This window comes from Schistocerca serialis, chromosome 4 (genome assembly GCF_023864345.2).
Source record: "Schistocerca serialis cubense isolate TAMUIC-IGC-003099 chromosome 4, iqSchSeri2.2, whole genome shotgun sequence".
NCBI lineage: Eukaryota > Metazoa > Arthropoda > Insecta > Orthoptera > Acrididae > Schistocerca > Schistocerca serialis.
The window spans coordinates 343032578-343058569 of record NC_064641.1 but is presented as its reverse complement, the minus strand read 5'-3'; the positions used below and the strand labels follow the sequence as shown (position 1 = coordinate 343058569).

The 25992-nt window shown below is 40.8% G+C and overlaps 1 protein-coding gene across 1 annotated transcript in view; it reads right to left on the bottom strand.

The window, feature by feature from the left end:
* Window positions 1-224: 224 nt before the first annotated feature.
* LOC126474089 (luciferin sulfotransferase-like) overlaps window positions 225-25992 on the bottom strand; it is a 295558-nt gene continuing 269790 nt past the window's right edge. The window contains exons 6-7 of the mRNA XM_050101502.1: window positions 10769-10863; window positions 225-3726 (exon numbers count right to left, since the gene is read on the bottom strand). Of these exons, the coding sequence (XP_049957459.1) occupies window positions 3406-3726; window positions 10769-10863 (416 nt within the window). The 3' untranslated portion in view covers window positions 225-3405. The remainder of the gene's footprint in view (window positions 3727-10768; window positions 10864-25992) is intronic.

Below are 25992 nucleotides of genomic sequence, written 5' to 3'. Positions count from 1 at the left end.
CACTGACGCTTGTTAATTATATGTTTTATGTTTTTGTTTTACAGTTCTCTGGTTTGGCTCTAGAGGTATTCGAACTTTTGTGTGTGTGTGTGTGTTTATATTAAATGTTTTTAATTAGATATTCGTACTAAAATTACAAGACGTGGAATCTTATAAGGATCAGAGACAGAAAATGTGCGCTCACACCTCTGCTGACACACTATACTTCAAATTAAAAGGATAAGTCAATATAATATAATTTATTTAGTAATCAGTATAATTTGGGGTTACATACAAGTTTTGTATAATGATATTTATAGTATTAGAACTTATAACAACAATTACAGATATATAATCACGTGTTAATGAGCCCACAAATTTTCCCAACACAGCATGTGCATAAAAATATTAGCATAACAACAACAACAACAAGCATATCGCCATTACACACAAATAACAACGAACAAAATAAACTCGTTCACCGATGTAGAATAGACATTAAATTACAAAAGAAACCTATATGACTCGCATAAAGGCTACAGAATTACAGTTCTGTTCCGTTGTGTTCCTTGAAGGACTGTATAACTGTACAGGTAACCATTACAGTCACTAAGTCGTCTGGAGAGCTAGAAAGTACATCACGACGGTCTTCTCAGTGTTGTCCGGGGTATGGTGCTAGACTTGAGTTTAAAATGATAATTTGAACTATGATGTCACTATATTTGCAAAATTTTGTAACACCCCCCACGAGAAACATGGTTAGTCGTGGAACATGGTATCAATGCTGACTTTAGGTGCGGTTTGATGAGTTGTGATTTACTTGCAAGTTTCGTTTGATGTTTGCATATTGTTCGAAAATAACAGTGTTCAAAAATGTAAAGAGTTTTGAATCAGACATATTTCAATTGTTTTATAGGAATAGTAAAGTTAGACGTAGAATTCTGGGCTGCTAGTTTCCATGATTTGTTTCTTGCTGGTGTATGTCGTTAGAAATTCAGTAGCAGAAGACACATTTTACTCCTTCGCTATATTATACAGGTGTAATTATTAGAAGGATATTTACTATAAAATAACGCAAGAACTGCAGGGGACTAGAAAGGAATCCCAGTTGCCATTAACTTATTATGTATACACCCTACCCGTCTGGTTGAAACTCTACATGAATACCTTAACTTCAGCAAATAAACATTTGTGCATTTGAATGTCATTTGCATACGGTTCACGATTGCTGAACGCTTTTATCCATGACACACACGAAATGTCTTATGAATTGAACAAGGGAGCTATAAAAGTAGTAACCTGAATTTACTGAACGATTATAGGCAGTTTGTTGCTTGAAACAACGGTATTTCGATTTACTGAGTACAGTATTTTGTTGCTCCTGTTAAGATATGCAGCTGTGTGTCACGAATGATATATTCTGCCACGTGCTTTGAACAAATAAGCCCGAAATTTATTTTTCCGCTTCACAACAAATCGCTTGTTGCAGACACAATGCTCCTAAAACAACACGATACACTTTTCGGTAAATTTTTACTCGTCTCCCGAAAATATATGGTCATATCGTTTTATAATCTCTCGCTTAGTTAAACTTTTATTCATAAAAATAATCTGTCACTAAGATACGGACAAACTATCAGTTTTGAATTTGTTTAGGTTAACTACAGTGCACTAGGCTCGTGAGGGACATTCATCCAGAATCGATACTGAGGGAAAACCTCTGTCAACACTATCAACTCCGCCAAATCTTATTGTTTTTCGCAGTTCCATATAATGCCTATAATCCTTTGGTTCATTGCGTGTGAACACTGTAATGAAAGAAATGAAATGACAATGTTTGTACTTATAGGCCACATTTGATTTCAGTTCCCGTTCACATAAATCGAAAAAAGGGATTGTTTGAAAAGTGTCACTGGAAACTTCGTGTGTTCACGTATAGAGCAGCTGAATGACATTAATTCTCAGAACATATTTAAGTATGTGAAATACGCACGTACCCTTTCCTGTGGTCTCCTGTTACAGAAACTTGATTCATTTAGACGATGTTGATTTTAAAAGAAAAATAAACGATTCACTTATACCTGAAATCCTTATGATGTGATTGGTATGAATGTCGGTATTATTAAATAAAAGTTGAGTCGGTAGTGTAATCATAAGCAGGACCAAATAATTTATTGTCAACTGTTTGTCCTTTGATGACCACTTCACTATGGAACTGCTTAGTCTAGAACGCGACAGCTTTACTTGTAGAATTTGTTAATGTTTTCTAGTGACTTGTGTGACGATGTCGAAATACAGAGGAGCTACTGGCAACTACTGTTAAACTCCAAGACTGTCTTTAATTGCGCAGGCAACAGAAAGATTCACAAACAAATACAGAGGTGTTAACAACACTTGAGAAGGTAATTGGAGTAGAAAGACTGCTCGAAACAGTGCTGGCTGAATAAATGCGCGGGAACACTCGTACGTTGTTGTTTCCCTATTCCTTGTTTTATTTGCTCACTTATTCGTTTATCTTTGGTAACTGGCTGTAAACTAGCATAATGAAACACCAAACAAACTACAACGGAAGTTAGTGTTCCCAGTCTATGACTATCATAGAAGTTCTAAGTAACTACACCATCTCAGCAGCAATGAATGGCTGCAAGCGGCTTCCACGCAGTGAAGTGGCGAACAGCTGCCAGTCCTTGAACATAAGTATAGGCAGCGCCACACAGTTCGTAAACATCCAAAGAAATTATTATGTAACCTCATAAGCTACCTAATAAACCTTTATTTTGGAACTGGCCATAGTTCAGTCGTACTGTAGACGCCAATAATAATTATTTGTATGGCAAAATCGCAACAATTTATTAATATGAAATTACCTCTTGTTGTAATCATCGGCCATCTTCAGGTCATAAGGCGGATGTAGCGGTTCGCTCCATGCTCTGCGGACACCACATAAAAATTGTGTATGTTGCAAGATGATGGTGAAATAGACTGAAACTGGTAGCAAATAAAGATCTCTTCGCAAATAATGAAGTATATTTCTGATTAATTGTCTTCTTTTATTTACTAATGACGATAATCCCGAAAGTATTTCACAATAGAGTAAGCAGTTTCGATCAGCCAGTATTCGTCATCGGACGAAAAGCACTTGCTGGAAGCAGTGACGTATCGTTGCCCTTTGATTTACGAACTTAATTATTTCAATTCGACGAAGCAATTGTAACAATGTCAATGCTGTCAGTATCTGCTTACAGTAGGATAAAGATTACTGGATGGTCCATACCCGTAACTGCAACAAGAAAGGCTTTCGTGATTGTTGCCACAAGAAAATGAAAGAAGATGGAGGTTTGCTTGCTGGCAGCTGACAGTGTTATGTAAAAACTACTGTGTTGAGCTTGCGCTCCCAAGACGTATTGTGGGAAGACAGAGCGTGGTTCAGTGTCCGCCGGAGACGCCGACGCGGTAGTCGGTGCCCTCGAGGTGTCGGCGCGTCCACTCCTCGAAGCGCTCGGCCAGCTCGGGCGTCATCTCTGCACGCCAGCCGCCCGCCTCGCCACGGCGCACGAAGCGCAGCTGCCCGTCGCGGTCGTCCATCTGGTTGCGGCGGATCTCCTCTTGCACGTACTTCTCGTTGTTGACGGCCGGGTTGTCCTTCATGTTGCTGAAGCTCAGGTGCTGCGCCAGCTGCTCCACCTGCTGCTCGCTCAGGTGGCGGTCCAGGAAGCGCGCCGTGCGGCGAATCACCCCGGGCAGATCCTGCAAGCAGAGCAGTGGATCTGTGCAGTGACTGACAGTAGAGGTGACACACGTAGAATAATTTAATTTTACTATAGGCCCCTCTCGACCTAAGGATATGCTAAAAAGGAGAGCTCTAGTGAATGAAGAGAGAAGAACATCATGATGCTCAGAATAGAACAGGCATACAGACCACAAGCAAGCGAATTTGCCATGTGATCATTCTTCTCTGGCAGAAAATGTGTAAGTAGGCTGTTTAGGTTTTTATGTTGGTAACGTCACGTAGCGCTCTGTATGAAAATCACTGTCTGTACTGTGTGCAGTCTGTGGCTGGTTGGCATTGTTAGAATATTCGCTATTGTAGTGTTGGGCAGTTGGACGTGAACAGCGCGTAGCGTTGCGCAGTTGGAGGTGAGCCGCCAGCAGTGGCGGATGTGAGGAGAGAGATGGCAGAATTTTTAGAGCCGACGATCTGGACGTGTGTCCATCAGAAGGAATAAATTTTTAATATTGGATATCATGGACTGATATATATATTATGACTTTTGAACACTATTAAGGTAAATACATTGTTTGTTCTCTATCAAAATCTTTCATTTGCTAACTATGCCTATCAGAAGTTAGTGCCTTCAGTAGTTAGAATCTTTTATTTAGCTGGCAGTACTGGCGCTCGCTGTATTGCAGTAGTTCGTCTAACGAAGATTTTTGTGAGGTAAGTGATTCATGAAAGGTATAGGTTATTGTTAGTCAGGGCCATTCTTTTGTAGGGATTATAGAAAGTCAGATTGCGTTGCGCTAAGAATATTGTGTGTTAGTTTAGTGTTGATCAGAATAAGTAAAGGGCGAAATGTCTGAGTACGTTCAGTTCTGCTCAGCTGTTTGAAAACCAAATAACGTAAGAGGTTTATCAGGACAGTCATTCATACATTTTCCAAAGGGGATGTTTCAACTGTAGGATGATATCCCTACAGTAAGGATATCACACAGTTTCCTCCCGAACAATAAGCAAAGCCAGTGAATGAAGCAACTGCTCCATCGACAGGACTGACGTATTTCTCTATCGATCATGGCTCTAGCACCATCTACTGTTATCGAATCAGGAGAGGAACACCTCCGAGTGTGCTTCTGGAGATGAAGGCAGGTCGGAACAGACTATCTGGATACATCCGCTGTATGCAAATGAAGTTGACAATGACAAGCACCAACTAAATTATTAAGTAAGACGTGACATCAGGGAGAAAACATGGCACATTCTGGGTAATACCGCCGACGCCATTGCAAGAAAGTTTTGGGTAGAGCCACATGTTATCTATCAACATCGATTTGATTGCTATAGGTCGCACCGGAAGACCGAAGTGCAACACAGAGAAGACATTCCAGGTCACCAGTTACTGCAGACGGATAGCTAACAGGCCATTCTTGTGAAGAAACACAGAAATTTTAACACAACAGCATCGCAGTCATACGTCCCAAGTCTCGCCACCCGAGGATCCATGATCGGAATGACGTGGGTAGGCATGCCAGAAGCAAGGCCGCTTCTTCAGAATAGTAGAGTAGTCTCCTGCACTCAGGGAGCTAGCAGACAACGGCAGAGACAGATTCCACCACAGTGCCCACCGAAGCGCCCAAGAAACTGGCAGGACGTTCCCACGGACCGAATAGCGATGGAGTGTCTTCTGGAATCTGACACACAAATAACTTGTTACTGCTAAATTGAAATTGTTTATTAATAATTTGTAGTCAACAGAGGTGTCAGACATTAGTGAAATTACTGTGTTTCAATATCAGCCACAACTGTAGGTTTCTGTGGTAGTATGTCCAGTTTTGCAGTAAAGATAGCTATGGTTAGTGCAAGTAGTACTATGTTAACTGTTGGAAAAAGAATGTTGTTTGCCAAGGTTTTCTTTTACAAACCGGTTTTCGGTTATTACTTGATGATCAGATACAAAAATAAATACGTGTTACTGTAAAACATTTGTACGCTCAAAGATTTTAAACTAGTACAGCCGCTGAGTACCTAAGTTCCTTTCCAATGATGATAATTATTAGTGTTCGTTTTAAACTAAAATGAGAGAAATTAGTTGAGTGAAAATGCAATGAATAACTATTGGAGTTAGATAAAATACGTGACACGTTAAATAACGATCAATGTGACAAATTACAACAGTTGTTCTGGAGAAGAAAATAAATCGAACAGTAAACTTTGGTGACGAGTCCCAAATGAGTGGCTGAACAAAATAATGTTGTCTTTAACGGATATAATACTATAAACATGTAAGATATACTGAGATGAAGCAGGTAAGTGATGAAGCCATGATTACAGAAAGTAAAAGCCTTTTAACACAGCAACTGGACTATAGTAGATGGAAGACAGGAAAAGCGGGACTTATGAGGATGAGGGAAGGGTTATTTACGATATGGTCTAACTACTATTATGGGTAGTATCTGCAGTTACAAGCTGTGCGTAAGTGAACTCTGATTATTCAGTACTAATCTAGGGCGAATGAGCATATGTTCATTAACTACCATTATTTCAAGCTAGTTCAGTAACCTCCATTTATTGGTATAATGTAGGACTTCTTGTTGTACCTTGTAACTACGGCCTTCTTTAAAGAGGTGGTCTGCAAAAGTAGAGTCTTCTTTACTAAGTTTTCAAACGGTTGTATATTGCCCTGTCAGACTGACCTAGACAGAATTGGCCAGAATCCAAGTGACTCTATATATTCTAATCTTTTTCAAAGCTGAAGTTTTGTCTTTACCATTGGGCAAAAAGTTACCAATACTATTGTGCACATAAAATTATGTTTTAAGTTCCTGGGTTTAAGCTTTCTGACCACATTCAGGGAAATGTTTCCTAAAAATGATTTCGTGCACCATTTATTGACGTCTTCAGATGGTGGTTCGAGAAAATGTTCAAAAGAAGAGGAGACTTCTCGTTTCTGTTCTTTTAGCCATTATGGAGTCCACCATGTCAGGAGGGTAGCCACTGTCTGGTGCTATTTCACTGTCGTTAATTGGGGTTGTGTAGAAGACAATTTGACATCGAATAAAAGGCACCATTTTTGTAGGTCACTGGAGTGTTCAGAATCGTCATTACAACGTATGGAGTGGTATGTTTCCCGAAAATTTTGAAAGTATGAACGTGACCATTAATATTTATGAAATTATATTGAAATAAGAACTTTGTAGCTGCTTAGAGGCGTTGATAAATATCAACGGGGACAGGTGGAAATGTGTGCCCCGACCGGGACTGGAACCCGGGATCTCCCGCTTACATGGCAGACGCTCTATCCGACTGAGCCACAGAGGATAGTGTTTCTGCAGGGACTTATCTCTGACACACTCCCCGTGAGACCCATATTTCCAACTTATTGTCCACACAATACATCTGTAGTGCCCCTGCCCACTATACTCATTACCCGCGGCAGTCAATCTACTGAATCCCGTAAGAGTTTAAGCAACGTATCTCGTACGTTGAGCATTGGCCGGTAAGCCTCATCTATATGAATATGAATATGTTGGAAATATGGGTCTCACGGGGAGCTTGCCAGAAATAAGTCCCTGCAGTCGCATTATCCTCTGTGTCCTCGATGGTTCAGTCAGACAGAGCATCTGTCGTGGAAGCAGGAGATCCCGGATTCGAGTCCCGGTCAGGGCACACATTTTCAACTGTCCCTGTTGATATTTATCAACGCCTGTAAGCAGCTGCAGAGGTCTGATTTCAGTGTAATTACATTCTTTGAGAGCTGCAAGATCACCAATGGTATGTGTTCTATCGGACACCATATTAACATCCATAGTTAGATCTAAATAATTCATGGAGTTATCCCCAAACTCTATTGAGTATCTCTTACTTATCTGTAATATTGGCTCTGTTGAAGGCAAGGTTATTTTGTTCAGCCAGTCATTTGGAATATTTATCCAAAGTTTATTGTTCAATCTATTTTATTTCAACACAATAGTTGTAATTTGTTAAATAGTTCATTATAAAGGTGTGAAATATTTTGTCTCAATTTAATATTGCTTCATAGAATTTTCAGTGAAGTAATTTCTCTAGTTTCAGTCCTAAATCGAGCAATAACGATTGAAATCCTTGGAAACGAACTGTGTCTAAACTATGGACGACAGGATAAAATATAAGAACAAAATAATAAACAGATGAGTAACTACCAGACTGTCAGAGCAGTAAATGAAGTTATGGCGCGATGTTGATGCATTAGGCGAAACATTATGAGCTAGAAGGGCAACTGGTCGGCTTGATAAGAGTCGAAATGTCATTGCTGGTGTGAGAACGACGGAACTGGAGGAACAGAAACTAGCGGGAAATTATGTACTTGCAAGTAACCTCCAGAAAGAAGCAGAATAGAACTGCAAGATTTGTAAACATCTCGTTTGTTGACCTGTGAACATGTCATGGCTGCTCGGAATTACGGAACCGGCGTAGCACTACTACTGTTTTTTTCCACTGAGATTAATTACTATCGAATTATTTATTTAATGTCGACATATTCTCTAGAGTTTTATACTATCCTTTGATATACCAGATACTGAAGCTGCAATACACTGTACGGTAGTTTCTTAGAGGCAGTTAAGCAGTGCTATGTCCCGTAGGAATGGGTGATGGCCAGAAAAGGACGGTGTTGTGGGTCTTTACACAGTTGCAAGTTATAGTTGCCTCTTGTGGATATGTGGTGCTGATATTCCTGAAATCAGTTGTGACATGTTCCGGGCTCCCTACCAGTCTTCATAATGATACGTTCGTCGTGATAGTCCCGTTTTGTTGTGTAAGTCTTCTCAGGTGGTCCTGTGCAGCACCATCCGACTACTTCCTCTTGTATGCAAACCTTTTCCCCTCAGGGTAGTATTCAAAAAGAACGTCCTCAGTTTTTTGTTGGTTACTCTCAAATTTCGTCCTCTCCAGCACTTTTTGCATTTTTCAGTTCCTTCTAGCACCATACCCTGGCGTCTTAACACATGTCCTATCATCTTGCCCTAATCTACACTGTATTTTGTACTTGTATCTTTCCTTACCGATTCTCCAGGGCACCTCCTCAATTGTTAATTTATTGGGCCAAATATGATTCCGCGCCCTTGTGTAACACGGTATCTCAACCGCTTCTATTTCAATCATTTCTGGTTTTCCAGCAGTCCATGCTTCACTTCCAAACAATGCTGGGCTCCGGACGTACATTTTCAGACATGTTGAATACTGGTAGACTTCCATAACAAGGAATGTCCTCTTTGGCTGTGCTCACCTACTTCTTTTGCTTGAATGCTTCATGAGTCCTGTATCTCGTCTTTTTGCCTGCAATGTAGCATACTTCCAACACTTCATCTTTTCCTCGGACCACAGTTTAAATATTTTTATTGAAAATTGTATTTCTGCCACGCTCATGACTGTCGTCTTTCTTTGGAATACTTTCAATCCAAATTCCACCACCTTTAGATTATTCTTTCCATTCAGATACTATAATTCCCGATCGAATTCACAGAGCATAGCGGTCGCCATCGAATCGTACAACTAATACGTATTATTTCTTGTATTTAATTGAAGTGCTGAAACTTAGTTCAATATCTGTCATCTCTTCTTCGATATACTATTATACAGTAGCGGAGAAAGACTGCAAACCTCCCTTATGTCCTCTTGAACCTGAGCTGTTCTATCTGGGTCTTCTGCCCTTATAGTTCCATAAAAGTTCTTTTACAAATTCCTTACTACCTGTCATGACCTGTCGCATGCATCTATTTTCACACCATATGGGCAAGGCCCTTTTTAACCATAATACAATAAAAAAGTACTATTGGGATCAGAGTGTGGCAATCACATACTATAAAATATATTTCCTCTATATTCCCAATAAAGGATGGACTCTAACATTTCAGTAATCAGATTGAAGTGTTAGAAAAGTCTATATCCTAGCATTTAGTACAAAAGTACTTCTCAAAGCACTGTGGTAGGCAGACAAACATGACAAGTGGTATACTACGTAATTCATTTTGAACATCAGTGAGTTGCACATGTCGCTGTTTGTTTTATCTACATCACTGTGAGACTGTATGCGCATCTCAATTACGATTGAGGCTGTCAAAATTCTCATCGCAGTATTAAAATTCCACTGACTGTTTTTGATCTGTGGACTGTAAATCAACTTAAGCCCTGTTGATCGTGGTGAGTAATTAACCAGTATACCTCGCCATTTATAATACTATTGATATGGCACCTTTCTTTTTGGCAAAACACATGGATTCTACGTCGATGCAGCAGAATGACATCATAAGGAAGGTACTGCAAGTCAGCTAACTAATGATGTGCTGCTACACAAGTACACGTATCCAGAATGCAAAGAGCAGTATTCAGCATACTGACATTGGAGAAGACGCTGCCCAGCGCCTCAGTCAGAGTTGTGACACATTACTGTGTTGACACGACTTGTGAAGGAGTTAGTAATACAGGAAAGCCATGGCAAATATCATGACTTCACAATGATTACGCCCAGCAGCTCCCGTATTTTATGACTTAGAGGTCAAAAATGATGCAGTTTGAGAAACCCCAGTAGTCTGGCTTGTATTGTAAGACGTATGCTTTGCCGGCGATGGGCGAGGAATGACAGAATCTCCTCTCAGAGGAGGAGGAGGAGGAGATTAGTGATTAACGTCCCGTCGACAACGAGGTCATTAGAGACGGAGCGCAAGCTCTGGTGAGGGAAGGATGGGGGAGGAAATCGGCCGTGCCCTTTCAAAGGAACCATCCCGGCATTTGCCTGAAGCGATTTAGGGAAATCACGGAAAACCTAAATCAGGATGGCCGGAGACGGGATTGAACCGTCGTCCTCCCGAATGCGAGTCCAGTGTGCTAACCACTGCGCCACCTCGCTCGGTCACCTCTCAGATAGTAGCTAAGCATACACAGTTCGGATCATACGTAGGCAACACGATGAAACAAATTCACACTACGCGATTTTGTACCCATCATTAATTATTTCTCCTCGTCACATGGAGAGTTTAATCATTGTGTACAATATATTCTGCTAGTTGGCTATAATGATCTTCCTCCGAGTCTCACCTTCTTCATTTCTTCATATGTGTTGAAAAGAATGTTTGGTTCATGGCGTAGACTCCAGTAGTCAAGCACGTGGCTCCAAAATGGACTGAAGAGCACTGTGAAAAAAAAAAAAAAAAGAGCGTTAATAAAAGTTTTCGGCAAACGACATAATAGTTTAAGTACGTGCAAGAGCTGTGGCACTAAACATTTATTTATTTATTAATACACCAGGGTACAATCTGAGCCATTAGGCCCACTTTGACACTTCACCAGGAATTATACATATTTTACGTTACAAACGTTACATCACATACGTTATAGGGGGTCTTACATCTACAAAATTTAATAGTCTCCAATACCCTAAATTAGAGCTAGTATACACAGTGGAAACTGAAAAGCTATACCGGAAAAAGCCATTGTTATATTTCTGTGTGAAAAGCGAAACAACAAATTAATTTTCAGAAAAATAGTTTTTGATGGAGGGCATTCCCGTGTTGTGACTACTTGGAGAAAGAAACTAACGTCTCACGCTGGTAAACGAAAAGATAAAGAAGTCCAGCTTGGAAAAGATGTCACCATTTTATTTCTTGCGTGAAGAATTGAAACGGTATTTTTCAGGGGAAGTTGTGAGAGTGACAAAATAAAGTTCAAAAATGGTTCAAGTGACACTTAGTACTATGGGACTTAACATCTGTGTTCATCAGTCCCCTAGAATGTAGAACTACATAAACCTTACTAACCTAAGGACATCACACACATCCATGCCCGAGACAGGATTCGAACCTGCGACCGTAGCGGTCACGGGGTTACAGACTGAAGCGCCTAGAACCGCACGGCCACAACGCTCGCCCAAAAGAAAGTACCTCATCGTTTTCTTAAAAGTAACAGAACACTCATTTGTTGCAGACTACTTGGTAGATTACTCCAGAAAGGTCAGCAGCAATGCAGTAGGATATAGCGGACATATGTATTTCATAGATAGCCCCAATTTGAGAGCGATTAGGTGGAAAGAGTACATTGAAACCCTCTTTCAGGGACAGGACTTACCGGATGACGTGACAGAAGATGAAATTGTAGACAATATGGAAGACATAAGGGATCCAGTATTAGAGTCAGTATTTAAGAGGGCTCTGGAAACACTGAGATTAAATAGAGACGAAGGAGTAGACAACATTCCATCGGGATTTCTAAAATCATTGTGGGGAAAGTGGCAACCAAATGACTATTCAAGTTTGCATAGAATGTATGAGACTGGCGATGTACCATCTCACTTTCGGAAAATAATCATCCATACAATTCCGAAGATAGCAAATGTAGGTAAGTGCGAAACCTATCGCATAATCATCTTTACAGCTCATGCATCCAAGCTTCTGGCACGTATAACACACAGAAGAATGGAAAAGTTCTGTTAGATGACGATCAGAGAGACAGTTCTTACGTTGCGGCTCATAATGGAAGTAAGACAAGAAGAATCAAGATACTTCCACTGGATATGTCGACCTAGAAAAAGTGTTCCACAACGTGAAATAGAAAAAGATTAAATTCTGAGAAAAATAGGAGTAAGTTACAAGGAATGATAGGTACCCAGCCCAGCGGTCTAAGGCACTGCAGTCATGGACTGTGCGGCTGGTCCCGGCGGAGGTCCGAGTCTTCCCTCGGGCAAGGGTGTGTGTGTTTGTCCTTAGGATAATTTAGTTTAAGTAGTGTGTAAGCTTAGGGACTGATGACCTTAGCAGTTAAGTCCCATAAGATTTCACAAGCATCTGAACATTTTGATGGGTAACCCATATATACTGGGTGAACATTAATAAAAACCGAAAAACTGCAGGATCGGGTTCCTGATTGGAAATGAACGACTCAGGGTCCTATGAACGTGTCCAGAAATGCATCGTTGCCACGGTAGATGGCGCTGACTAATGAAACTTCCTGTGACCACATTCCGTGGGTTCCTTGTGTGTTGCAGGTTGTATGAACGACGTTGTGTTCTGGAAGCAGCATAATGGTCCGGTATTCGTGTCGGGAAAAAGCCAAGATGGTGTTTATATACGACCAAGCAGATGGAAACGGTAGAGAGGCTGAACCCGGTCCTCCAGATCTGGTGTACGCATAGTCTGCCGCCTCCCTACACGTACGTCTGTCTGAAGAGACCCACGATCCCACAAACGGGGCTGAAATGTTGTGTGGTGTGGTTGGCATCTGTGAGGGTACTTATTTTGGTATAGCCGTGCTACCTCTCGACCGTTTCTGTCTGCTTGGCCGTATATAAACTCCGTCTTAGTTTGTTCCCGACATGAATAACAGACCCTTCTGTTGCTTACGGTGCGCTGTGTCAGTGACACAGCCTGCAACACGCATGGTTCAAATGATTCAAATGGCTCTGAGCACTATGGGACTTAACATCTTAGATCATCAGTCCCCTAGACTGACTACTTAAACCTAACTAACCTAAAGACATCACACACATCCATGCCCGAGTCAGGATTCGAACCTGCGACCGTAGCGGTCGCGCGGTTCCAGACTGTAGCGCCTAGAACCGCTCGGCCACTCCGGCCGGCTAACCAGCAAGGAACACACGGCGCGAGGTCATAAGAACTTCAAATCGTCAGGGCCATCTACCGCGGAACCGTTGCATTTCCGGATGCATTTTCGTATAACTTTTTTCCTCAATTTCCAGCCACGAATCCGTCCCTGCAGGTCCCCGGTTTTATTAAAGTTCACCATGTATAAAGAAGGCTGTTTGTTTGTTTGTTTGCAATTCTACATATACATCTACATGAATACTTTGCAAATCCATAAGTAAGTGCCAGACAGAGGGTTCATCGAACCACCGTGCCACCCTCGAATGGCCCCCGGGAAAAAAGAGCTCGTAAGTCTCTCTATGTGACATTTTATTTCTCTTATTTTATCATGATGATCATTTCTCCCTATTTATGTCGCTCCCAGCAAAATGTTTTCACAATCGTAGGAGAAACTTGGTGATTGAAATTTCGAGAGAAGATCCTACAGTTTTTTTTCGATCTTGAGAAATTTTGCACAATTTAGCTTCAAGACATAAGATTTCGTAATGTGACTTGAAACATTTGTGTGTGTAATATACGAAGGGGGAAGGTTGTTACCTAAAATCTTAGGATCGACTTACTTCAAATTTCTACTTTCAAATGAAACAATGAGAAGATTAATGAAGAATTAAACGTCTCGCAGTCGAAATGTATAGTGATAAACACTTTATTTCCTATCACAAGAGTAAAACACAGCTGCAATACACCTCTTGGAGATAGAACCGTCAGAAGTCACCAGATCGCGGGACGAGCGAAAGCTCGAGAATTTGACAGAAACGTAATTGCAAACTCTTATTTATTGATTAGATGCTGTTGTTACATATGACCTATAACCTAGACACTATTTCAGTCCGTGTTTCATAATTTTTTTTTTTTATTAAAATCTACAGTGCCATACAAACGCTACAAAAGTCACTAGATCGTGGCCCGAACAGAAGATCGAACAGAATCCGAGATTTCCGGAACTGTAGCGTAAACCGTCCGAACAGTTCGAGTCGTGCTCAGAGCCCTACTTGCAACAGTGAGAAGTAAGCTTAAGCAATAGAGGACGAAAGCTCCAAAAAAACACAACAAAAAACGCAAATTTGAACAACAGTTAGTGCAGCTAATCATCTTACCATATAGGTGGAAACACATTCAATCACAGTATTCCGTTGACACCCAGTGGTTCAAATATGCCCTTCGATTTAAAGCTATAAGAGTGTCAAATGCGGCTTACATTCGCCATGAGTATGAACAAGGAATAGGGCCTATCACCCCGGGTAGCACCGGGCACTATATGAAGTATATGATATGGACAATGAACAAAAGGGAGTAATAAGATTCGTGGAGCAAGAATAGTGGCGTAACTGAGGTTTTGGAAACGCCTGCAAATACTTTCTAGGGGCCTCGTTTACTAATAAACCTTCAAAGAACAAATATGACAACATCAGACATTCACACACACAGCAGTTCATGTTAAAAGCGAAATGAACTCACAGGTTGAGGCCTTCCTTTGCAGAACAAACACCGACCACACTTTTATCAAAAGAGTTTACACTATAAAGCAAACGTATTTATCCAGTTCTCATACGCTTAGCTATCAAACACTTTTCGACAATGTAATCCAAGTTAAGAAAGTGACAGTTTCATGTTCGGTGCTTAGAACCGCTAAAGCACTTAATATAGAACCGTACATTGAGTTGCTAAGACAGGTTTCGATTAGTTTCAATTTAGAGAGTGGACTTTCTGTCGTAGCAAGTGTAACTAGCAGCGTCAAGTACAACTGAAAACTGTGCATACATCAGCAAGAATAGCTGCAAAAAAATATTGTCAACCAGCATAAATTTTGCGAGATCTTGAACTGACAACATGTTTCTTTTCTTTCCAAATTCTTTTCCGGCTAATGGTTTCAGGTGAAAGATTTATGGTGAAATCTGATTCGCACTTTCTAACCAGCTTTTCTGCTCTTTCTTGAATTAGTTCATTTTCTACCTTAAAAAACTGAACGGGGTATAACAAAGAAAAATAAATTACAGTATACTGAAAAGCATCTCGCTTTAATTTGGATACTAGATAAATACTTTTCAAAATCTTAGTCTGAAATACGAGAAGCAGAACATAAAAATTTTCGTATGTTTAATCATATTAGAGTTTTGTTCCCACTCCGCTTTCTTTTTATTGATACTCTGCATCCATATGGATACTCTGCAATTCACACTTAAGTGCCTGGCAGAGGAGTTATCGCAGAACCTTCACAATAATTCTCTATTATTCAACTCTTGAACAGCATGCGGAAAAAACGACCACCTATGTCTCTCCGCGCGAGCTCTGATTTCTCTTATTTTATTACGACGATCATTTTACCTCCATGTTGTTCGGCGTCAACAAAATGTTTTCGCATTAGGAGGAGAAAGTTAGTGATTGCGATTTCGTGAGACGATCCCGCCGCAACGAGAAACGCTTTGGTTTTAGTGATGTCCATCCCAAATCCTGTATCATATCAGTGACACTCTCTCCTCTATTTCTTATAATACAAAACGTGCTACCCTTCTTTGAACTTTCCCGTTAACCCTGTCTGGTAAGGATCCCACGCCGTGCGGCAGTACTCCAAAAGATGTCGGACAAGCGTAGTACTGGCAGACTCTTAAATAGGTACATTGCATCTGCTAAGTGTTCTGCCACTAAAACTGTAATGGATAGGCACTGCAAAATGTGTAGAAATTCTGTTTGATTGATAACAATGAATCAAATGTGGAAAACCATGTAGTTTCTTCAGAGTCTTTGTAGCGCGTCTGTCAGTCGCAAAAAATTATTTATTTGTTGTCACCGAACAACAGAAGGACTAAAGCAAAAGTAATGCATTGTATATTCACATAAAACTGTTGCAATTCCGCTATATTCAGGACGGAATCATTTAGTACCAAATTTATATTATGTTTTGAACAATGTATAAACTCAGCATTTGGGATCGGTGCTTCAATTCTTGACGGCAAACATAGGTATCTGCCACTCGTAAATGCAGTAGCACCGTATCCAAGAGCGCTGCAAATATCCAGTTGTATATTCATCTTCTCTAACTCAGTTTTTACTATTTACTTTTCAAAGCTCTCAGCACCGTGGCCCCTTACCTCGAGGAATTATGAAAACGATTCCTTAATTTCCAACTCCTTTCTTTCTGGTTTGCTTACATCTGAATGCAAATATCTTACAACACTAAGTACTCTCGTGATATATTGGGGATTGTGTCTACAATAATTAAAAAGAAAGGGCACCGTTAATTTCACCGATAATCCGCTCTACAGCATTTATATCATCAAGTTTTAAATTTGTGGGCAAAAAATTTGGTTTTAGTTTTTTTCAGTTGGAAGGTGTGCCTCAGAAGAGGATCATCATGTCTGTAGAGGAGATCTATTACATTTAAAAGTTTGCCACTTTGTTCTCTTATTTCAAATTCACGATGGCTGCCGAAAATAATTTGATATAGAACTAATGCGCTTGTTGTATCCAATAGAAATTACTGATTGCGTTTGGTCATGTCGTTCGTCAGAAAGTGTATTAATTGTTTTGCCATGTTTCTGAACGCTGTAGGTAATCCACACATTTAAATGTGTAGCCGAAGTTTCATGTACTTACATTTTCTTGCTTAGAACTTGCCAATCAGTAACTTGTAATCACGACGTCTATTTTATCTACCTCTGAATAATCAGCACACTACACAATATACCGCATGTAAAGAAATGAAATAGCAGAATCAAATAACTGAATTTTTTTGACCTGTTTTAGTATGATTTTCATAATGATCGCATCTAAACGATATTTTGTTCGAAGTGTCTCTAGACAAACGACCCTGAGGCTTGCACGGGCTGCTATTTTAATTTTTAGTTTAGCCTCTTTATTCATTTTACCTCGGAATAATCTTCTGTCAGTGCAAAAAAGTGCAGTTCGCTGATTATCTTGAAGTTGAGTAGAACAACCTTTTGTTGATAAAATGGCGTCTATAGCTTGTGGTCCGTTTCCAGATTGTGCTACACCAGTATTTACACACGATTCAATTTCACAAATGGTACAGTGTCCACTATGAACCTGAGACCTGTCAGAGTCTTTCCAGGCTCTGTTACTGTATCCATATTGACCTCCACTTTCAAGCGCTAGATCGTCAGACTTTTCTGAATTCATTTTGGTTACCACTTGTAGTACGGAAGACCAGGGTTATTTGGAATAAGGGGATAGTTGGTACAAAATTGCCACCATGCAATTACTGCGTTGTCATCGTGCTTTTGGGGAGTGAACGTAATTTCAATCTGCTTGGCTGAGTCACGAAGAAACGACCCCCTGTTTAATCGTATATCTGACTGCTGAGTAAATATTTTCGTCGTCAAGGTCTTAGTGCTGAACTCTCAAATTGCTATTATGATTCCGAATTATCAGTATAATTTTTTGATTTTGAGAACAAATGAAAATTTGTGCCGAACCGGGCCTCGAACCCGGTTTTCCCGCTTGCTGTTGCGGGTGCCTTAACCTCTCCAGCTACACGAACATGCTTCCAGAAGTGGCTCAAACCTCCATTTGTCCTGGCGGCTGGTCTCCGTTGTGCTGATACGATATTGCCATGATTGCCGCACAAGATAACACATTGTTTTCTCTCTTCACTACCATGCTATGGCATGAAATACTGTAGTTTAGAGACACATACTGTGTATTAAACACTGCACTACAGTATTTCATGCTACATCAAGGTAATGACGAGAGAAAACAATGTCGAACCATCTGCGGCAATCGCGGTAATACAGTGCAAGATATTAGACACCAGGACAAATGGAGATCATACTTAAATTTTCATAACAGGGATTCACAGTCATGTGAAATTTCTTGAAAGACATCATGTTTACGCCAGTGACTGTTAAACTTTCTATTTCCGCTATTGCAATTTCAGCCTTAGGTCATTATCAAGTGCAGATGTTTTGACTTTAAGCCATGTCTACTTTATATAAGCTGACACATTTATATATCCTTGTCATTTGCTGTTATATACATTCGTAACGCTGCTAAGTAGTGCGAGCACACATGTCCACATATCGTAAAACAGCACAGACTGTACATACATATGTTCGTTCCACCTTCACTAGTAATTTGCACTAAATCACGGCAGTGTACTACCCACCGCTGCCGTGGTTTAGTGCAAAAGTTACTAGTGATGGTGGTGCCTCGTTTCTTCTTTCCAATGAACCAGTCTCCCGCGTTCGTCGATCGGGAGGAATAAACAATCGTCGTGATGGATAATGCCTGTTAGAAAATAGACCCCTGTACAGCCCATCAGCAGCGAGAGCATTGCAACTTACTTCCCGATACACAAGGTGCATGTCAGTGAGTTCTGAGAAACTGTACCGGAACTGCTCCATAGTATTGTACTGTACGTCTGTGAATAGCACTGAATAGTAAATGGGGCTGACGTTAATTCATAGCACGTTCTGTATTGGAACAATGTAAATAAGATACAACAAAGACACCTAATGGACATGGAAAGTAAACAAAACCTGCATCATGACTTCCTAGTAATCAGGCTTGTCCTCTTTATTTTCTTGAAAGAAACAAAGAATGTACATGTAAATAAACAGCACGGTACGTGTAAGGTTGTACGCATTTTAGTTTGCAAATAAGCTCGAAAACAGTAATCCTCGACAAAGCGGTAGACAAATTTATTTCCATATCTCCTTAAGCTGGTTTTCCGACCCAAGGTTCCTTACCTCAAACTGTTCAGTGGCGCTTTCTCTATGTCCTGTTACATTTTTGCACGCTTTTTACAGAGAAACCCAGTATAAGAGACGTCAACGAAGAAACTTTGAACTAACAACTCTAAAAAACAGATGTGCATTCGATCAGTCAGTTTTGAAATGCATTATTATATAGGGGACACCATGGAGCAACATCTGTGAAATAAGGGTTAAAGACATGCTCCACAATGTTTCGAAGAAGAGAATAGTGTGCATAAAGTTTTTCCTGCACACCTGGACAACCGAACAAAAACAATGACCATGGATGTCTGCCCTGACTTGATGGAAATAAAAAACACCGACAATTCATTTGAAAAAATCATCACGGGTGTTATCAATATGAACGCACCAAAGAACCCTTTGACGATGTAACTGACGTTCAAGCCAGTGACGTGCGAGTTGAACTACATCCCAAAAGTTTTACATGTTTCTATGAGCTTCCTGCGCATTTTACTCAAATGGAGAAATACTATTTAAACTACGTGAAGCATTAAAACGACTCTTTTAACTTTTCTCAAAGTCTTACTAATCTAGTGTCAAAACTGCTTCGGTTGATTGGGTATGTAAAAAAAAAAACACATTTAGTGACATGCTTTTGTGGGGGGTGGGGCATCATGTCCCGGTAACCACTTGGAAGTGGATCCATACTGGCACTCATGTCGTGAAGATGTTTTGAACACATGCATTCACGGTTTGTTGACTATAGCAGCATAACACACTCTGACTATGTGCACAGTAACCAGCAAGAGGACATTAAAGCATTAAAACACCCAATTTAATTTAAAATTTATATTATCTTTCCAGTACAAAATGTCAAAATTAATTTACTACCAGCCCTATCTGTGCTGCATTAATAATATCATAAATGCTGCATCCAGAATTTTCTACAATGCTACAATTTCCAGTTGCCTGGGAATCAAATAATCGAACAATGGCGGTTAGTTAGTACCGCAAATATTTTTAAAGGTAGCCTTCGTTGCCGTTACAAATGGCTCTGAGCACTATGGGACCTAGCTTCTGAGGTCATCAGTCCCCTAGAACTTAGAACTACTTAAACCTAACCAACCTAAGGACATCACACACATCCATGCCCGAGACAGGATTCGAACCTGCGACCGTAGCAGCAGCGCGGTTCCAGACTGTAGCGCCTAGAACCTTTCGGCCATACCGACCGGCTGCTGTTACAGCGAGAGTAATTATACTCCTTTTGATTCAAACCAGACCTCAGTAAAGTATGATAAACGTGTCATTTAAATAAGTACGCGTGCGTTGTTGATGGAAATAGGAAACAATGGTAGCTTATCAGTGCATTAGATGCTGGAGATTGGCTAAAATCAATAACTCATCGTAGATACGAAAGTAAACTCGCAGATCGAGCATAATTCGCTGAAAGTGAGCCGTCATATCTATCTCCAGTCACTCGCAACAGCTTGGCAGTAAAATGTTAAAGTGAAAATAAAGTGTTTTCGAAAATGCAGCTCTCGTAACTTCGTTATTTTTGCAACGGCTACCATTCATTGAAATGTTACTGTTGTAATTGATAGAATAGTTTTAAGTCCTCTTACGCCGGCCGCGGTGGTCTAGCGGCTCTAGGCGCGCAGTCTGGAACCGCGCGACTGCTACGGTCGCAGGTTCGAATCCTGCCTCGGGCATGGATGTGTGTGATGTCCTTAGGTTAGTTAGGTTTAAGTAGTTCTAAGTTCTAGGGGACTGATGACCACAGTAGTTAAGTCCCATAGTGCTCAGAACCACTTGAACCATTTAAGTCCTCTTACATTCCTTCGATATTCAGGAGTTGCTTTAATTTTACAAAGTTGTAGATATATGCACTATAACATACTTGTGGCAGTAAATTTGAAAATAAGAAGAAGCATTGGTATACTGATGACGTCTGTATTGTAGTTATTGAATGCTACAAGTCTATCGTGTGATACACCAGACTGATACAAGCACAGCTAGCCCAAAGAAGTCTACGTATCAAATATCGGGCTTCGGAGAATGTACTTTTGGGGAGCAGTATTGCACGGATGTGAATCATGGAATGTGGGGGAACAGGAGAGGTGTACCGATGTGTTTGGTATGTGGCGCTACAGAAGCATGTTGAAAATTAGGTGGGCCACTGAGGTAAGAAAGGAGGAAGTTTTCCGCTGAATTAAAAGAAGGGGTTGGATGGTCGCTGATGTATTAAGGGGATCCGGACTTGAAAATGGCTGAGAAATCGAAAAAAAATTGCCGCCATCTGAAAGACAAATTTCTCCCGTTTCCAAAAATGTATGGTTTATTAACTTTTCAGTTGTTACTATAGTCTTAAACGCTCGTTGAATAAATGTCTGCACACTGGCTTCAGGCAAAGAATATCACCATAAACATTCCATGCCTGCCACAGTCATGGAAACAATAAAGCCAATATACAACGATCTGTAGGATACGAAATTACTTACCAAAAGTCTACATGGCCGTACACAAAACCCTAATGAGAGTTTCAACTGGTGCGTGTGGCAACGAGTACCAAAAACAGTGTTTGTTGGATGGACAGTTCTCAAAATGGGTGTGACGGATGCTGTCATCTGTTTAAATGATGATGTAATCGGCAGGACAAAAGTAATGGATGCATTAGGCATCCAGCCAGGAAATAATATGATAGCTACTCTCACTGCCATAGATCGTCAGCGACTAGTTGAAGCTGAATGGGCTGTGTAAGCCAACACTAAAGAGTCCAGAGTAAGGTCTACAGAGGATAAAGAAGCAGCTGGACAGCTTGATTATGCTGCTGGAATGTTCTGAAAGAGGCATACGGTGAGTCAAAAACACTGTGAACATTCTTTTCTCATTTTCTCGAAACTACATTTTCAGAACATTAGGTACATATAACTTCACAATGGTTTTATCCATGTTCCCCAAATTTCTCTCAAGTGAAGAATGGGATTGTATCTTTGTATTATGCCTAATACATCGCAGAAATGATCTATGTTTGTCATTCTGTATATAATTTTAGTGGTATTTTTTAGACAAAATAGTAATGTGGTACAATAAGGGTTTTTCTGTTTACTAAGATATACTACAACCTACAAAACGAGAGGTATAATGTATTCCTATGAATGATGACAGCAGCCTGCCACGGTTTGAATGCTATTAGACTGATGATGGACCAGAAAATGGTAACAAATGGGAACGTGTATTATAGAAACATCTTTTAGGCAAAAAACTGTAATTCTTAAACTATGACAGATATTGAAATGAATTTCGTTTTACAGCTTGAGTTAATTTCATTCATTGTTTGTAAAACTCCACAACTTCCTCGGCATTGGAAATCAAGAGTAATGTGCACTGAGAGCGAGGTATAAAAATGCAGCCCGTTCACGTCCGGGTTCGCATAAGACATCAGAAACTGCCCACGGTAAAGCTGTAGTACGGGTGCTGGTTGTCGCTGAAGAAAAAACAATTTTCGGTTACACCGGTACTTTTTCTCTCCACTTCAACTGACTTTGAAAACGGCTCAAAATAACTGGTTTCTGAAATAATAGGTTTTCGCTTTTTTATTGCCATTACTTCCAATGACAAACACATACCTCGAACAAAGACTGGAAAATTCTGATGAAGGTGGACTAGGAGATCACGATCGATACGGGATTGACGATGCGACAGAAATCGGTCCCATTGTCCCCAGCAAAGATAACGAAGGTGAAGAACATGAGCGCAGCGATAGCGATAGCGAGAGGTCACAAGTTGACGACTTCCCTGCATCGTCGCTTTTGGATAGTAGGAATTTTTCACCCTGAGGCAACCACATTAATAGGGGTTCAGTTATTATCCATTGTTTGCAGCACGTCAATAACATTACAGGTATATCGTCAAATTTTACCTTCTCTTCCAATGAACGTAGAGGATGTTTTCTTCTTACATGATGTCCCAAGTTTGTTGTGCCTCGCCCCATTCTTAATCTTTTAAGGTCAATAGAGCATTGTAGTCTCTTGTTAACTCACTTCCCAAAATGATTCGACGAACTACGGGTGGTACCATTGCGCAATACAACCGACGTCCGAATACACCAGTGAGAAACTACCTTGTAGACCAGGTAGGTGCAAGTGTCGGTAACTGTACGTACACGAGAACCGTCTAACAGGCCACGCCACTAGGTTTTGCCAGGAGTACGGCTTCAACCAGACGTGTCTGGGTTTCTATGTCCGTGTCCGAACAAATAGGGCCTATATGCGGTCTTTGTTAGGTATTTTAGCGATCAAGTAGAGAAACCACAACTAGGGTCTGTTCCAAGCAAATGACGTAAGTAGGGTAAAAAGTATTAGGAATGCGGGGATATACTAAAGCGATATATAATTATACGCTGGATTGCCTAAGAAACTGGTATAGTCAGTCCTATTCAAATACAGAGATGTGTAAACAGGCTGAATACGGTGCGTCGGTCTGAAACGTCTATGCAAGAAAGTGTCTGGCGCACTTGTTAGATCGGTTACTGCTGCTACAATGTCAAGATTTTGAACGTGGTGTCATAATAGGCCCACGAATGATGGGACACAGCATCTCCGAGGTAGCGACGAAGTGGGGATTTTCTCTGACGACCATTTCCTGAATGAAACGCGAATATCAGGAACCTGGTACAGCATCATATCTCCGACATCGCGGCGGCCGGGACCAACGACGACTAAAGAGAATCGTTCAACGTGACAGAAGTGCAACCCTTCCGCAAATTTCTACAGATTTCAGTGCTGGGCCATCAACAAGTGGAAGCGTGCGAACCATTTAACGAAACATCATCGATATGGGCTTTCGGAGTCGAAGGCCCACTGGTGTACCCTAGATGAGTGCACGACACAAAGCTTTACGCCTGGCCCGGGCCAGTCAGCTGTGACACTGGACTGCTGATGTCTGGAAACATGTTGCCTGGCCGGACGAGTCTCGTTTCAAATTGTATCGAGCGGATGGATGTACACGGCTACGGAGACAACCTCATGAATCCATGGACCCTGCATGTCAGTAGGGGACTGTTCAAGTTGGTGGAGGCTCTGTAGTGGTGTGGGGCGTGTGCAGTTGGAGTGATATATGGCCTCCGATACGTCTAGATACAACACTGACAGGTGACACGTGTGTAAGCATCCTGTTCGATCACCTGCATCCATTAATGCCCGCCCCATTCTGCATTCCGACGGAATTGGGCAATTCCAGCAGGACAATGCAACGCCTTACACGTCCAGAGTTGCTACAGAGTGGCTGCAGGAACACTCTTCTGAGTTTAAATACTTTCTCTGGCCACCAAACTCCGTGGGGATGAACATTATTGAGAATATCTTGGATGCCTTGCAACGTGCTGTTCAGAAGATATCTCCATCCCCTCATACTCTTATGGATTTATGGTCAGCCCTGCGGGATTCGTGGTATCAATTCCCTCCGACTTCAGGCATTAGTCGAGTCCATGCCACGACTTGTTGCAGCACTTCTGTGTGCTCGTGGGGGCCCTACATGATATTAGGCAAATGTATCAGTTTCTTTGGCTCTTCAGTGTAGGAAAAATTGCTATTCTTATGTCTATGTCCTATGTTTTCTTCGTTGGCCAAAGCACGGTGCGCACAGAGCGACCGAGGGAGGTAATATGTGAAAAACATCTGATGCCCACTCGTCCCGGCTCCCGCCACGTTCGCGCGTCGCGGCTTCCCGTATTGAGACACGCAAGTGTATAATGAAGAGTTTTACAACAGTATTTTGCAGTTCCAGGCCATAATGCCAACGTCGAATGGTGTTCTATTTCATAAATGCCCTATGAATAAAAGAACATCATAAGTTGCAAACCGGCACAATCACAAAGAGTTGTTGTTATGTAGCTTAAAATTATCCTTTGAAGAGTCCCGAACAATGATTTTCTGGAAATAAACTGGGTTCAAATGAGATATGCTAATAATTAACTAGTTATTCCCGATATATTTTATAAGCCTACTTGAAATAAAAGTTATTGAATATCTTTTCACTTTGTGACCCAGAGGAACGTACAATTGTTTATTTTGCTCACTGAAGAACTTTAAGATTATTTTTACGCACACCTTAGGAAGAAAAAAGAAATTAAGAAGACTGAGCGCTTAGTTGCTACCATAATTGCCAAGTTATAAGGACGTTTACTGATATTTTTCCAGTTTAGGCAACTTTAAGTTTATTACTTAACGATTGAAACTATCTAAATGACATTATTTCTATTTAAAATAGGTAGTCCGTCATTTAGGGCAAAAAGTCTAGCTGAACGTAACACCAAGTCTGGCTTTTCTGTTTTTGGGAGCTGCCAATTCTACACACCACACTGCAAGATGTACAGTATTGTCTCTGCCATAATTTACCAATTTACCTATTGTTATGTCATGTGTACGTTGCTATTTCTAACTGTAGACATTGTTATTAAAATAGTGCTAATCAGTTTTCCTATTTCTATAATAATCGATTATTTCAAAGCAATGGAAATTTTACTAATGAACATCTCTCGTTTGTTAATAAAAATTCTCCAGAATGAAATTTTCGCTGTGAAACTAGTGTGAGCTGATAAGAAACTTCTTGGCAGATTAAAACTGTGTGCCGGAGCGAGACTCGAACTCGGGGCCTGTGCATTTCGCGAGCAAGTGCTCTACCAACACTTGCCAGCGAAAGGCAAAGGTTCCTAGTTCTAGTCTCGACACATAGTTTCAATCTGTCAGGAAGTTTCGTATCAGAGCACACTCAGCTGCAGAGTGAAAGTTTCATTCTGGAAACATCTCCCTGGCTGTGGCTAAGCCATGTCTCAGCAGTATCCTTTCTCCCAGAAGCGCTAGTCTTGCACGGTTCGCAGGAGAGCTTCTGTGAAGTTTGAGAGGTAGGAGACAACGTACTGGCGGAAGTAAAGCTATGAGAATGCGGCGTGAGTCGTGCTTGGGTAGCTTATTTGGTAGAGCACTTGCCCGTG